This window comes from Typopeltis vanoorti, chromosome 13, assembly GCF_054136105.1.
Source record: "Typopeltis vanoorti isolate ZY-2024b chromosome 13, IOZ_Tvanoo_1.0, whole genome shotgun sequence".
Taxonomy (NCBI): Eukaryota; Metazoa; Arthropoda; class Arachnida; order Uropygi; family Thelyphonidae; genus Typopeltis; species Typopeltis vanoorti.
The window spans coordinates 102,663,989-102,681,429 of NC_143561.1; the positions used below are offsets into that span (position 1 = coordinate 102,663,989).

The 17,441-nt window shown below is 33.7% G+C and overlaps 1 protein-coding gene across 1 annotated transcript in view; it reads left to right on the plus strand.

The window, feature by feature from the left end:
- Positions 1-12,111: 12,111 nt before the first annotated feature.
- LOC150100423 (protein Wnt-4-like) overlaps positions 12,112-17,441 on the plus strand; it is a 109,255-nt gene continuing 103,925 nt past the window's right edge. The window contains exon 1 of the mRNA XM_090402964.1: positions 12,112-12,477. Coding sequence (XP_090259090.1) covers positions 12,392-12,477 — 86 coding nt within the window. The 5' untranslated portion in view covers positions 12,112-12,391. The remainder of the gene's footprint in view (positions 12,478-17,441) is intronic.

Sequence of the window (17,441 nt, forward strand, 5' to 3'; positions counted from 1 at the left end):
AGAGACAGGTACCGTTTCTCCTGACAGAAAAGGAAATGTGAGCGAAAAAGGAAAACGAACATTTATTCAAAATCGTTTACTAGCTAGGAAAAGCAAAATGGATCCAAAATTGTCTGCTGTAGACAAATAGTTACTTTGCAGGTAGTGGGGGTTGATGTTTATGACATGACAGTTCGTCGAAGATTGTTGGAAGCAGGGAAGACTGTCCACAGACCAAAATAGAAACAACTGTTATCGATAGTCATGCAGAGAAAGAGGCTACAGTGGGTAAAAGTGTACAAAGATTGGACTGTTGAGGAGTGGAAGAAGGTCATATTCTCAGATGAGGGCCATTTCTTTGTCCAAGGAGAGCGAGTACCGTATGTTCGCAAATCAGCGGCTGAGAAGACTTCTACCGCCCACCAAGCTCCTAAACACCCACCTAAAAAGATCTTCTGGGGTTGTTATACACATGACGGTCCAAGATCACTTGTGCCTATTGATGTGATGAAAAGTGATCAATACATAAAAATATTGGAGAAAAGAATGGTCTCACAGATCCAGAAAGACTAAGAACTCATTTTCCAACAAAATATTGCTCCATGCCCCACCTAAAAAAAAGAAAAAAAATGAAAGAGTTCCTCAAAATCACAACATCCAATTGCTTCAGTGGCCAGGTAACACTCCTGACATTAACCCAATAGAAAATTTGAGGGCCATAGTGAAAAAGAGACTTGGAAAATTACATTATGATACAAAGGATAACTTAATACAGTCTATTATAAAAGTATGGTTTGGAGATGCAGAAATAAGAAAAATGTGTTCTACGTTGATAGAGTCCATGCCTAATGAACTTATTAGGAACAGAGGAGCACATATAAATTATTAGGTAAAGTCGGAGTTGAATTTTTGTACTTGTTTTCTTGCAAAATTAAAATTTTTCTTTAAAATGTGTATTCGGATTAATTTGTTCTATACATTAATATATATATATATATATATATATATATATATATATATATATATATATATATATATATATATATATATATATATATATATATATATATATATATATATATATATATATATATATATATATATATATATATATATTAACATGTATTAACACACACTTCTCTTCATTTAAAAGTTTGGACCCTTCTTCATTCATATACAAGATGTCAGAAAGGATGGATAGCTGGAACCCACCTGAATCATGGAAGAGAATAACTTGTATCATGATGATTCGTGCCCGCCATCAAAATAAGGATATTACGACTGCTGCCCAATGCTCCCTGAATACAGTAAAAACAATCAGGCATGAACTAGAGACTTGCAATGGTGACTACGAGGATGTAGCAAGAAGAAAGATCCCTAGCAGACGATCTGATTGCGTTCGTACAGCAGAATTCCTCGCAAATGCCTCCGCATTTTTTCCAAGAGGGCCTCAGGTTGACTTCAGATGGCTACGTGGAGTTGCTAAACACTGTAGTCAAGCCCTGGATAACAAGGGTAGCCAATGGTAGGCCGTATGTATGGCAGCAGGATTCGGCCCCTTGCCACACCTCTGGGAAAAGTCAAAAATGGTTGTCTGAAAATTTCTACGACTTCACCAGTCCAAATGTTTGGCCTCCAAACTCCCCAGACCTTAACCCCATGGATTATTTTGTATGGGGCGCAGTTGAAAAAGACACCAATCGCACTTCCAGTAATACAAAAGCCCAGTTAATGGATAAAATTAAAACAGTTTTTGCGGCCCTTCCCAGGGAGACTGTAGCATCAGCTTGTTCGAGGTTCCGAAGCAGAATTGAAGCTGTGATCGATGCTAATGGTGGTTATTTTGAGTAAATCTTGTTGATAGTATTGTAATTAACTCTGCCTGTAATGTTTTTTTGTCAATTCATTAAATTTAATAGATACAAAGAAGATTTTCTTTTTCCTTACGAAACTGTCAAATTTATCCCGAACACCCTGTATATATTACGTTACTTTTGGTTTTAGATAAGGAGATAGATTTTGTAGTTTTTTCTAGGAAGAAACTAGACTTTTAATCCCATAGCTCAGTGTCGATTGTAGAGGCTCACTCACTATATTCACCTAGTAGCATTAACCTAGGATTAGGAACACGAGATGGAGGAAGCAGTATTTTTGTATTAATTTTTTTCTGTGCACAACCATCTGGAAATCGCACTTATCTTCCTGTTATATTTATGGAGACCGACTGCCACCTGACTTCTGAAAAGTCCAAAAGTGTATCGCCTACTTCCGTTTTGGAATATAAAAAAAAAAGCGTCGAGGATTTATTTTATTTATTTATATTTTACTTGAGAACAAAGAAGAAAAATTATATTTATTTTGCTTTTTTTCGCGATTGAAGAAAAGATTCCCAGCTATAAACATGTTCCTAAATAATTCAATTTCTGTAGAAATTTATTTTTAAATATTACTTGCGTTTTAAAAAATAACCTACTTTATGCCATTTTTGGAAGATTGAAACACTTTTTTTTTTTTTTGGAATGCAGATTTGAAGGTGGCATGAAGTTTTTATTTTTATCAAAAGAGATTTTGGGTATAAAATGAGAAACGCTTATACTGTATATGCCTTACTTCAAACTAGATCTTGCGCCTGATAACCTCACTTACTCACAGACATTTGACACACTTTTCCGTTTTTGTTTGCGCTTTTTTTAAAGTCGATACTGACCACTTATAAGTTGAAAGCATCAGAGGATGTGTTCATAACTAAACGTACCTTTTGTCCTCATTTGGGGAGGGTGATCATGCTATTTTGAATTGAGAAATAGACAATTAGGAAGGGGTATATGTAGAACTTCAATTCAATTAATTATGACTAAGATGGCAGTTTAACGTAATACAGTGGTCAGAAACTAAAGAAATGAAGTTATCAGTGCATAAGAAACAGTTCAGGAGTTTGCTGCTTGAAGGAAGCAGCGTCAAACTTCATATTCATATGTGCATCAACCAGGTTTGAGTTAAATGTATGAGTGCAATTTATTAAGCAAGCATTGCATTAAAATGTTGTGTGATAGAATATTAGGAAACACATAATATGCAGCACAAATGAAGGATGAGTTGAATTGTTTGGAATTATGGCCAGAATCCGTGTTCTTGCAGGATAAAAAATCGAGTCACCTCTGCCACTTGCGTATGAAATTAACTAACTCAGCTTCATCTGAAAAGTCTTTATTAGGGTTCTTTGCGTCCTACAGAGGATTCGAGTCCAGGTCTTTCTAACAGAGCTATGGGGGCAAATGCAAACTGAAATAATATTAAAAAAATGGGAACAGTATTAAAAGCAAAATCAAACTATAAACAGAAATTAGATAAGCAGAGCGAGGTACTTCTCTTTGTTTTGACAAAGTTTTAAAAAACAGTCGAAAAAAAAAAGATATCCTGGAGGTGTCAAATAATAATAACATAATAATAATAATAACATTTTAAATATAAAAGCCGATAAAAATACAATATAATAATAATAGTTCGTTTTCATTAAGTGTAAACGAACTATTATAATAATAATAGTTCTGTTTACACTTAATATTGAATTGATTGACACAAAATATAGTGAACGTTTCCTGTCATGGTGGAAAGTAAGTAATTAACAATAATCGTTCTAATATCTATGCACACGCACATGCACGCACGCACGCGCGCACACACACACACACACACACACACACACACACACACACACACACACACACACACACACACACACACACACACACACACACACACACACACAAAATTTGAGGATTGAGATTTCTGCACAATGGAGGAAGACAATGAATATAAGAATGAAGAAGTGACACGTACGCGCGCATGCCACATACACATTTGTGTTAAGGGATTTCTGCACAGTGGAGGAAGACAATGAATATAAGAATTAAGTGATAAGTCCAGGGATTGTGATCGATAATATTTAAATCGATGAAATATAGGAAATTTTATTTTCAAGAAAATTTTTAGAAAGTCCCATGGTCACCATCTGTGTCAACAGTAAAGAAGGTTTACATGCTTTTAAAGTACTAAGTTAATGATGCGATACAGGTGAGCTCAATGTGTTCAATCATGAGATTCCAATAGGCTTAAACTAGAAAAGGATTCAGTTAACTAGCATATCGAAAGGTCTGCCTAGAAGAACATGGACACTAAATTTGTGATCAAGATTCAGACAAACTAGATCTTGCACAGGACGTGATTTGATCCAGCCACAGAGCCCATTGTAATATCATAAACGTTATATATAGAAGCTAGAAAGATTGTACAGAGAATGCTGTGGAACTTTTCTCCGTAAACCAAATTTTAACAAAAATGCTAAGATTTTCTCAGTTCTTGGATATTAAATTCATACAATGACTTTAACTTACTTTACCATACCGCTCTTCAACCAACAGGCTGCAGTTTCGAAATGTCTTCCGCCGTAGGCATGTCTTCAGGTTGGCGATGAATTTCATCCTCCCGATGGAGACCACATCCCCGCATATTAGAGGCCTGAGGTCGCTTGTAAAAGTTCCATTTTTTTTGTCTCTAGAGCACTGTTTCTGGACTATGTAGAAATAAAGAGAACAAAATAAGTAAAATTATTAAAATCATTAAAACAATTCCTATAGGTTTGTAACCTTTCGTGGATGGGAGACGCATAAAAAATTTCTTTATGAGTTTAATTTATTATTCCATTTTGCGTTCATAAAGCTTTTTTCTACTAATATTACAGGTGAGATCCATTAGACTTCGGTTGAAAATCAAATCTATGATGAAAATAAAGTTTTGTAAGTTTAAAATTTTATTTAAGTATTATTCTTGATAAAGTTTATTATATTTTCCTGTAAGACAACAATAATGTCATTGAATATTATCTGCTTATTTATTTGTTTACACTTATTTTCATTTTTTTTTCATTTTTTTTATTATCTATCCTTAAATTTTATTAAAAATTTAAAAATTATTGCCTTAAATCATCAAACAACTGTTCGGACATTTCTGTTCTTATAGTTTTACGTTGATATCCATACCCTAGAATATCTGTGAAACTTTTTATCATTTAAAAAGTTTCACAGATATTTTTTTTTGCCCTCTATGTATTTTGAAAAGATTGGGTAAAAAAAGTTATTTTTCTAGAATCCTTACAACGTATTAAATTTTAGCACTTCATATTTTCACTTTCGTAATGAGATTAAAGATCAAGATAGGTACAAGAATAGTACTGATACTAACTGTTAATTTTGTTTAATTTTCCGTGGCCACAGAAACACATTTTTCCTCCTTGACAATTGTTTCAGTGTATTCTACTATATTGTGCACTGAATAAGTTAATGAGAGAGAGAGAGAGAGAGAGCATTATTGACATATCCATTGAAATGCTTTTTAAATTCCATTTTCATTTCTTTGGATTCATTCTCAGTTGATTTGCTTTCCATAGAGTAGTTTAGTTCAGAAAGAATACGGCAAGACGTGCATTCCTTGGTTGGAAAAGACCTGAGTTCGATTCTTATCATGACGTGAGGGAGGAATTTTTCAGTTGAAGTGGTTTCATATGGCGGAGGAAGAGTTTTCCTACTGTAAACTCGGATCCATTTCATCCCAAAAACAGGCAACAGCCGGAGAACACAGGTGATTTTATGATTTGATGGATTGTGCAGTGGAGCGGACCATCATGATGAGTCCCAGGATTTTATAGAAGTCGCCAGTAATAATAATAATAAATTCAGCATAGAAATCTACGAAAACGATCATGTTTTTTGTGGCATTGTGAAAGTTTCTCAATATTCTATAAATGAAAACTCCTGCAATTTTCTGTAGTAATATACAATTACTTAAAATTTTGTAAGTATGCACATTACTATATACATAGTAATTTTCATTTTCTATGTACATAGAAAATAAAAATTTTAAGTAATTGTACATGGTAATGTACAATTGCTTAAAATTTTGCATGTATGCACATTACTATGTACATAGAAAATGATCTACATCGTATGTAGATCATTCATTTTTTTTTTTCCAACTTGCAATTTCGCGTGGATGCTTATGACAGATGCGCCAACTTGGAAAAAAAAAATGAATGATCTACATACGATGTAGATCATTTTCTATGTACATAGTAATGTGCATACATGCAAAATTTTAAGCAATTGTACATTACCATGTACAATTACTTAAAATTTTTATTTTCTATGTACATAGAAAATGAAAATTACTATGTATATAGTAATGTGCATACTTACAAAATTTTAAGTAATTGTATATTACTACAGAAAATTGCAGGAGTTTTCATTTATAGAATATTGAGAAACTTTCACAATGCCAGAAAAACATGATCGTTTTCGTAGATTTCTATGCTGAATTTATTATTATTATTACTGGCGACTTCTATAAAATCCTGGGACTCATCATGATGGTCCGCTCCACTGCACAATCCATCAAATCATAAAATCACCTGTGTTCTCCGGCTGTTGCCTGTTTTTGGGATGAAATGGATCCGAGTTTACAGTAGGAAAACTCTTCCTCCGCCATATGAAACCACTTCAACTGAAAAATTCCTCCCTCACGTCATGATGAGGATCGAACTCAGGTCTTTTCCAACCAAGGAATGCACGTCTTGCCGTATTCTTTCTGAACTAAACTACTCATTGGAAAGCAAATCAACTGAGAATGAATCCAAAGAAATGAAAATGGAATTTAAAAAGCATTTCAATGGATATGTCAATAATGCTCTCTCTCTCTCTCTCTCTCTCTCTCTCTCTCTCTCGTTAACTTATTCAGTGCACAATATAGTAGAATACACTGAAACAATTGTCAAGGAGGAAAAATGTGTTTCTGTGGCCACGGAAAATTAAACAAAATTAACAGTTAGTATCAGTACTATTCTTGGGATACAGACAACATTTCAAGGGATACAGACAACACTTTTGCTTCAGTTTCTGAAGCAAAAGTGTTGTCTGTATCCCTTGAAATGGATAAAATTGAGTATCGTGCGGTTATAAAATTCTTTGTAAAAGAAGGTTTAACGCCAAAAGATATTCATTCGAAGTTCATAAACGTTTATGGGCACTCTTTTCCTTCGTTTTCGTCAATTAAGAAATGGACTGCCGGGTTAAAACGTGGCCGTACCAGCTTTGAAGATGATCCACGTGAAGAACGTCCAAAAAGTGTAATAACAACACCGGAAATCATTGATCAAGTGCACAATATGGTATTGGATGACCGGCGAGTCAAAGTGCGTGAAATTGCTGAGACTATAGGCATTTCAAAAGAACGCGTAGGATATATATAACTTTGCATGAAGAATTGTATGTGAAAAAGCTTTGCGCAAGATGGGTGCTTGCTCACAGCAGATCAAAAGCGCACTCGAATGAAAATCTCTGAACAGTGATTTGAGCATTTTAACAAGAATAAAACTGATTTTGTGTGTCGATTTATTACTATGGATGAGACTTGGATTCACCATTACGCACCAGAATCCAAACAGCAGTCAAAACAGTGGACAGAAGTCGGTTGTTCAGCGCCAAAGAAGACAAACTTGGTTCCATCAGCAGGAAAGGTCATAGCATCAGTGTTTTGGGATGCTAAAGGCATTTTGTTTATTAATTATCTTGAAAAGGATAAAGCAATAACCGGGGAATATTATTCCGATCTTTTAACCAGACTAGATGAAAAAAATCGCGAGAAAAGACCCGGTTTGCACAAAAAAAAAAATCATCTTTTATCAGGACAATTCACCTGTCCACAAAGGTGTTTTGGCTATGGGAAAATTAAGGGATCTTCACTATGAATTGTTGGAACATCCATCTATTCCCCAGATTTGGCTCCCTTTGATTTCTATCTCTTCCTAAAACTAAAACTCTTCCTCGCTGGTCAGCGTTTTTCTTCGAATCAAGAGGCGATTGCAGCTGTAGAAGGGACATTTTGCAGATCTTACTGAGAACCACTACAGGGACGGGATAATGGCGCTGGAGCATCGCTGGAATAAATGTATTAGTCTTAAGGGAGATTATGTTGAAAAATAAAAATAATTTTGAAATTATAAATTCGTTTTTTCATTGTTAGGCCGAGAACTTCTCAGACAACCCTCATATTGCCGATTATTTTTCTTTACTGTATTTCAATTCAGATCACATAGTACGTATATTTGTTGACGTAAATAGAAATTCACTTTTAGATCCGCCACAATTACGATAGGCCGCAGAACCATATATGTTGGGACTTCCATAGCACTTGGAAAAAAAAGAAAAAAATTACCTAGAAAAAATTCGTGAAAGGTTGTAACTTTCGATTATCAATCTTTACTCTTGATATTAAATATAGGAATTTTGCAACCAATTTCAGGCTTCCAATAAGTAGAGTGTAGTGGTTTTACAGCAAGCGAATTATCTACTACTTAAAATGTTTTACGAACATCCAAGCTAGTGGATTCGAATCTATATTTTGAATGTTGAAGAGCATAGTCGTTATTCACTTTGCCAACTATTTTGGTGAAATTGATAATAAACAGAGTTTAGTATTTTTGTCATCCTTTTAGATCCTCACTATGTCCTTGTGCATATCTAATGTAAACTACCCTGTTCGTATCAACTCCCAGTGAAAACTAGTCAGGAATTTATTTAAAAAAAATTTTTTTTTTTACAGATTCCTCTAGTTTTATTCACATTTCCCGGTTATCATGGGCACTGCATATACAAGAATATGCAGTGCCATTCACTAAGCCAAATACTGAGAGGGGAGAATTAAATTTCAAATTCTAGGCTGTAAATTCACCTTATGGATTTTGTTGCTACTTTTTTTTCACTTCTGTTTGTCGCTGCAGGACCATTATAGGATCTCGGCATCAATGGTCACTTACTTAATCTGATAGCGGATGCATCATATAGTATACTGTGTTAAATTAAGTATTAAGATGCTTCTTATTTTAGAATAAAATATAACAAGATACATATTCTTGTTGTGATATGTGCCTATGCTACTGTTATAAGTAAACTAAACATATCCTTACTGTCGACTGTACATCTCTATACTGTCGATGACACACAGAAAAAAAAAATATGGTGTTCAAAAGAGGTTCAAAAGATGCTCCTACCGATTTTACAGATCTCAGTCCAGTTAAATACCTGTAGGAAAAACTGTAGTTCTGATGCATAGATCAGTATGTCCAATAACTATTCGGTGGTTACTTTGAAGAAGAAATGGGCCGAAAGAGCTGACCCATTATATTGTCAACTGGTATACAGTACTTCTAGAATGATAGAAAGTAGGATTAAGGCAAAAGGTATACTTACTACCCTAATGAGATGTGTGTAATTTTGTTTTCTCTGAAATATACTGCTGCCGAAAACTTTTGTTTTATTAAATCCCACTTACAAAAGGCTGTTAGTTTTTCATTTGGTGTCTCTTATAGGGCATAATCTGGTCACTTCCATTTCTCACAGAGTTTTGTGTGTGAAGTCTCTGCTGAACGAAGTATACAGAATTAGTAAGACAATCACAAACCACCATGTCTATGGTAGGATTCAAACTGTTAGTCGTTTGGTTAAAGAGCTGGTACACTATCCACTTGACCAACCGAGGGGTTAAAAAGACGTTAGCCTACATATATAATATATTAGCATTAGTACTGTGGAGTTAGATAATTCGGAAAAACCTGCCTACAGACCAAGCAATAAACAACTTTTTATGACACTTCATACCAGAATAGGATCGAAAAAAATATGAGGGGGAAGGCGGTTATTGACCAATTTTTTCCGTCCTTATCATAACATTTTGAAATTTTAACTTTATTTTTTAAAATCACGAATGCTTTGTACTTCGGGAAAAGAAAAATGCATACGAAATAATATACTTTTTTTTTTTTTCATTTTTGTAAAAATGCAAAAAGCACAAATTCAGCAAAATAAAAAAAAAACTCTTCAAAATTTTACTTTGCGGGCTTTCTGTTCAGCGAAGGAATCTATGATTCGATTATACTTTGTGCTGTTTCGTTTCAATGGCAAGGTTTGCTAGGCTTGATAACCGTCTCTGACTCACCTTGGACAGCAAATAATTTTGACGAGTTTCATTCTGCTGATCGCTGGCAATTTACAGATTTTGTTAGTAGCTTCGAATAAATTCTCATTGCCTGACCAAGATTTGGGAACACATCCTGAAAGTTATTTTTAAGGATTTGCGATGCAAATCTTAGAAAGCGACGCATTTATCTTTGTCAATTTAAATATTTTTATTTCTGTTTTGTGCATGGTCAACATATACTTTTAATTATTGTTTCCTTTTTTGCCGCCTCATTCAGTTGTTGACAGGAACAAGTGCCAGGATTTGTTCCCAACCCTACCCCTTAGATCCATCCCAGGCCTCCACTAAGTCGGGTGATGATCTCACACCAAACAATGAAATTCATCTATCATTAAACACATTCACAAAACAACCACGTTGACAGCGGGATTCGAACCCGCACCCTGTTGATTGGAGGGCGAATAAGATAATAGCTAGACCAATCAGGCCAGCAAACTTATTTCGGCATAGCGTATTTTCTAGCAGAAATATTTCTGTACTACACTGGTTATTGTAAAAAATATCTCATATTTTACTGCATGCAACATACGTATTCCTGATACTTAGAAATTATAATTAATCATAAAATTCAACCAGAGAAATATTAAGGGTTGTAATTACCACCTGTCGTTGTAAAACTGTTATAGCAAGAGTGCACACAGTTTATTTAATTTTGAAATCCATTCAGGATATTTTTGTACTGTATAAAAATTTAAAATAAAATGAACTCACACGTGGATTACTGATTGTGACAGCACCTGTCGCAATGTTCATTGAATTATATCAATCATTAACTTGATTCACAGATGAAGATGATTTAATTCTTTCTAACATAAAACAATTTTAGTATAAGTTATTGTCAAGTAAAAACAGAGAATTATCATAAAAACATTCTAGATCGAGGTATTCAAATCTCACTTTGAGAGCCCTTAGGAACTAGTCGAAGATGATGTAACAGTTAGAAACATGCAAACATGCTCACCAATAACATTTTGCAAGAAACAAAAATATAGCTTATTTTTGATAACTGATTTATTATCTAGTAGTTTAAATAGACTACTAGATAATAAATATATTACCTAGTATAGTCTATTTATACCAGGTAAATTGATACAAAACAACATCAGTCTTTATCATGTATCTACTAAATTGAATCATAAATTTCAAGCGCAACTTAATTATAGAATACAATGTCTGGAAAGATTTATTTTGGATGTTTTTGATATCCATTTCAGTTACAATTACTAGGCAACAGGCTATTAGCAAGCCATTTTTAATTTTTTTAAAGGACAGGAACTACACAATTAGGAATCAATCGTTCCTTATTTCGCTTAAGCCGCTCTTATTATGCGTAATCTCCGGAATCAAAGTGTTATATTCTGTGCAATCAATAAATAAATAAAAAAAGAAAAACCTTTTCATACTTTTGGTGATGGTAGAACCGATATGACAAATGTTTCCCTGACTGTCAAAGTACCTGCTCTTTTAATTGCACTCAGCCTGACAGTTTTAAGGCTTCTTTTTGGCGAAGAATCCTAAAATATTTTTAGAAAGGTTAGAAACATCCACTTCCAACTGCTTGTTAAAAAACCAACTTAATGCGATAACCAAGTAGCTTTTTCTTAGTTCCGAAAAGCCTAATACATCAGAATTTCCTAATGGTACCTTCTGTTTATTTTATTAAGCAAACTTGTTGCGCCTACCAGTAAACAGCAGCGAGTTTACTTTAGACATCATCAAATCATGAACTTCACATGCAACTTCTTCGTCATGAAAGGAATACGCCGGAATTTGATTGGCCAACAAACAAAGGTTCTAGAACGTTGGGACTGGCGCTTCTTTGTCACATGGTCGAAGCAGTCATCTGGGTCCAGTGAGACGGAGTTAGCAGCGGCGTGTTAGCTTACTAGAATTCATATGCTGCGGGCATGCCTATCGCGTGAAACGATAGCTTTTCCCCCTAAGGTTAGAGGGCTACTGAAGATTGACAATTAACTACCACTACGCCGTTTCTCTTAAATTTTGGTTTTGGTCTTCGAACTTTGTGTCGCATTGCTAAAGGGGAAAAAATTTTTCTTGTCATTTGCAACATAAGAAAGTAATCAGAAAAGAACTATGACAACTTTTTTTTGGTGTACCGTGTCATTTGTGTGCTGCTTGTTACTCGATCTAAAATTAAAACATCGGTAGGAACAACCTGGGCATTCGCAGTTCCTACGCTGAACAATATTTTGAACGATGTGAATTCGACCTACTACCATCTAGGGCCTTCTTTCGTATCGAACCCCGAGCACGGGAGATAGAGCTGGGAGTGTCGGACGTGAGCCGCCAGGCACTTGGGCCGAGGATGCGGAGCAAGGGAAGGGACACCACGGGTGCTCTTGTGGTTTGGTTAGTTATATTCCTACCGCCATTGGTCCGAGCTAGTTGGTGGTAAGTTGATCTCCTTAAGGCTTAGTGTCTTTTGATTATTTGTATAAACATCTGTTATCGTGATTTGTCTATATTAAGATGACATATTTACTTCTCGACAGGTCGACTGGTTTATTTCAGAATTTGTTTCATTTTAATGATAAACAAACTGCACATTAGCCTACATTGTCGACTCGTTATTTTGTCTGTAGGCAGATTGAGTTACCGTATTTTAATACTGTGACCCTAAATATTTTTATTATTGCGTGTCACTGTTTCTGATTATAGGAAAAGAAAGAAATCGATCCAGCTAAAAACGATATCCGTTACTATAACATTCAACCAGTTCTAAGTGCTTTTCTTCGTTTTCAGTCAAGTGTTTTGCCTCCAAATGTTTTTAGCAGTCTTGTCTGATTTTTGAAAGCTACTGCACTTGTTATTTCAACACACGTTCTTTAAGCTTACTCCCAGTTATTTATCATCCATCTCTCCTAAGGGCATCATAAGTATACTGTAAATGCATAGGGCACGCGATGTCAGGTCTTTTCTAAGAGATAAGAAATTATCAACCAAGACACATCCTGAAATAAATTTTACCCTGTAATAAAAGGGTGGATGCTACTGATGTCTCCTTAACCGAAATTTGTTACCATTTCACGTTCAGTTGCTTCTTTAACTTCTAAAAGTTTCTGAGAGCTGAATTCTTCGAGGTTTTTTTAACTATTCTGTCTTTAATGCCAGTTATTACAATATATGTAACCAAATGGAACATAAACAGTCTTAAACACTTTCCAGCTGCTTCTGTTTCAAAAATGAACTCTTTATTGAGTCTTTGACAGTTAGTTAATTTCTTCTTTTTTTTCATGGCTAATGTGTTATAGCAAAAAGAAATAAATGAGATTAAAAATTCCAAATCTTATTGGCATGTAAGAATATTATATTTACCAATAGCTTCTGCTTAACTTCTTTAAAAGTAATTTTGATTTTTAGACATCTTTCTCTCCTTCTCGAACTCCATTGATTAGCATCGATCCATGTTTTCCGAAATGAGAGACATGTAAAGCATAGAAATTTCTAAACTAGTTACAGCAGTGTTACATTAATTAAAATCAATATATTAAAATATACTAATATAATATACTAAACCAATTTTTGTTCAAGAATGTTTAAGATTTCAAACACATGTAAATTTTAAACACTTTCTACTGAAAGAACGAATATTTAAATCTTGAAGAATATATAAAGAACTATTGATTCGGAATTTTGTAACAGTCATGTTGTTATTTGTGACGAATTACCAAAATTTATAATTATTTACTTGTTTAAACAAATAAATAATTCAATGAATGAAGACTTTTAACCCATATGCCACAGTTATAGAAACTTTTTTTTTTTTTTAATTTGATATTGAAAATCTGATATCTACCATATCGATTTTATGACATTTAGGTCATATAAATTGGGCATAGCATAGTGGTTACGATCGTGTGGGTAACTTGCAGGAATAAAACTCAACCCACATCTAGTTCGTGTTCATTCTTCTACCAAAATAATATGCGCTTGCATTTGATGGGAAATAATACTTTGTGGGGAAAAAAAAAAAAAAAAAAAAAAAAAAAATTGAAATCCTATTATCGAATTACATAGAACAAGTAGCGTTTGCTTTTAAAAAAATAGAACTTTTCTATTGTTTATACGAAAAACTATAGCGTATAATACATCATATCCATATTTATTCAAATAGAGGAACTTCGGGTAATACGGAATACTATTTTATATACAAAATGATATTCCGTATAATCCGAAGTTCTACTTTTAATCACCATAATTTTCTGGACATTCCTCTTGAAAAATTTATCCTCTTATCATCCTTATCCCTTTTTATAATGTGCATTACTGGAGAGGATAATAGTCCATAGTAAGCCTATAATAGTAAGTCGATAGGAAGTCCATGGAAAGATCGCGGTTTGAATCCCATCAAGTTCTCTAGGAATTTCATCTAGCCCTTTTCATACTACAGAATTATCCGATAAAAAGAAGCCACGGTTTTTTAATCTAGTGAATTTAGCTTGTTGTTCCCCCCCCCCCCCCCACACACACACAAAATAAGCATGCAGCATCATAATACGCTGAAATGTTAACAGACTGATTTATCATGGCTTTAGTTTTAGTAAACCCTGAAGGATACAATTAAGCTTTCTATTAGTTTTCTATCAATAGCCTCATGAAAGTAGTCCCTTTATGCATTCTTGAAAATTTGTAATATCAAGTTTTCTTCTAATATTATATACTGTATATATTTTTTTCTTTTGCTTTCGATTCTTCCGGCGATTTCATTTATTTTTGTTCTCCTGATTTTCCCTAGAACTTCCATGTCAGTTTTTATCCCGTCTTTGATCGAAAGTTTTATTGCTCACTTTACCTGACGTTGAGATCCACACTTAAAATAGATTTCCACACTGTGTTATGTATATTACAATATATATCAGGACTGGGGACACATTTCTTTCGTATTCCATATTAATTTATTTAATTAGTGATAAGCTAATTGAAATATGTTATCTCTGCTATTTCATTATTTTACAGCAAATTTGCCATAATAATGATTTAATTTGGTTAATCAGAAAGATATCTTATTAGCCAAATTGAAATATTTCTGATGTAAAGGATTTATTTTAAGCTTTTTGAAATTCTTTTAAAGAATAAAATTCCTATAGACTTCTTTAATTAAAGAGATTCTTCAAAATCTTTTAGCGCTAATTGGTCTTCTAATACTATAAGTTTGATTTTTTTTTTAACAACTAAAGGGACATTTTATTTATTAGTAAACTGTTTTTTTTCATGCTGTTACTTTCTGTTCAGAGTATACTCATAGACCTAAACATAACATTAGAGACGGTAACATCTTATCTCTTTTTACCTTTAAAAAATTTTCTAAGCAGCTGAATGTTAACGCCCTTCGTTAATCGCAGGTAATGTGACAAGGAGTTATTGTCAGTAACATAGATTCTTCCGATTCTTTTTTGTTTTTTGAAATTTTATACCTATCTTGTTTAGCAATATTTCAAAAAACCAAAATTCAGTACAAAACATCTGAAAGAAAAAACTAAGATATTTTAGACTTTAAATATTCATATTAGACTAGAATGTACCTGGAAGATTAAAAAATTATTCGAACAACATTTTTAGCCTTCGAAAATAATCTTCTAAAAATCAGGGTTTTACCTGTCCGTTTACAAGACTATATGAATAGCAAGTGAATGACTGCTCTCAGGTCTGCCTCCTGTCCAGCTAAAGCGATTAAGCAATTTGACAAGTGAACGTGTGGGTGGCTGACCTACGTTTTCATTCACGTCAAACGTTACCTGACAGAGGGCTATATTTTCCTGTCAGGATGGTATGTCCGGGTATCTCGCATCTTACCACTCTCTGTGAGACGTTTAGCTATTAACTATCAACTTCATGAGAAGTCAGATTTTGAAGAAAAACAAAACAAAAAAAAAGGGATATTTCATATTTTTTACGCCCATTAATGCTCATAATGTTTTAACTAAAATACATTGGATAATATTGGAACACAGAATTTCAGAATTAAGTTTTAAAATCCAGCCGCTCTTCTTCAGTTGCTATGTCCAGGTTTCCTCTTTATTCTCAGGATAAATAATAATACAAAAATGGTTACATTAACCCAGTACTGAATGGTCAACTCAGGATACGTTTGGGTCGCAGATAAAATAGAAATACTTTTTTTTTATTAATTTTCGATTTTTTTTTTGAATTATTTTGATGCTTTTTTTTTTCTTTTATGGAGATCATATATTTTTGCATTTGAAGTTGCTATGAAACATTCTGAATAAAATTATCACCATCGAAAGCGTTGTTCTACGAATATCTTAAAAAAAGAACACTTGGAAAGGTTTCGTTCATGTTTTTCAAACACTTGAGGAAAATGATGGTGTGAAAAATATATTACTATGAAAAATGTCATAAATGCAATTTTTTTATAAGAACGAAAAAAAGAAATAGTTATTGTGTAAAGAACAACGAACTGTCTTTGAGCAAATGAATAATTCTTGTTTCAAAGATAAGTTGGTCAGTCATAATGAATAAATATATTTTTTTTTTGTGTAATTTGCGTGTGTTCTCATGGTCAATTTGAGGAACGAAATACGAGTTTAAAACTCGTATATCATTAAAACTCCACGCGGTATGAGACCAGTTCACTCAAATGCAGTTGAAAAGCCCTGATAAATGTTCTTCTACGTGGATTCAAATCCAGATCTTTCTAATCATAGGGCTTTGTGAGCTACTTAGCCAGTGAGGCTTTATATCACTGTCTGAAACTTTTACAAGTCAAACAGCTAAAACTCTTCATTTCCAAAATAGTATCTAAATGCAAAACCTTATTATAGGACGAAGCTTGCTACGAACAAAATATGAAAAATGCAATTTTGGCACCTTTATTACAGTTAATAAATATCGCACGTTAACAGATTTTAAAGATAAAAATATATCTATATTAAATTTAGACATATATTATCCTTAATTCTCGCCTTCTTTGTAAATTCTAGTCTATCCGAAACATATTGCAACTGAGACAAAATGTCTTTGGTAACAGATATTCGTTTGTCTTGATGGAATTGAAAAGATGAAATTTTGAAATATGCGGCATGCAATGAAAAATAACTTTTTTTTTTTTTTTTTTCGGTTCGAAGTGATCCATTCTTTATGCATATTAACGTTCCGAAAGACGGCAAGCAGTCTTTCGTTATCCATCTTCAGAGCATACTTTCCGCATGGATGAAATCACCAACTTCTGGTATTCGCTACAATGAACGTTTCCGCTCAACCTAGATATTTAAAGTGTAAGGGTAAGTTAGAATTAGAGAACGACAGACGGCTCACAACTAATATAGTAAAGGTTCAATAGATTAGAAGTCTGTGCAAATGGATGTGAACCGTAGATGGAAAAGTAATTCTAAGCT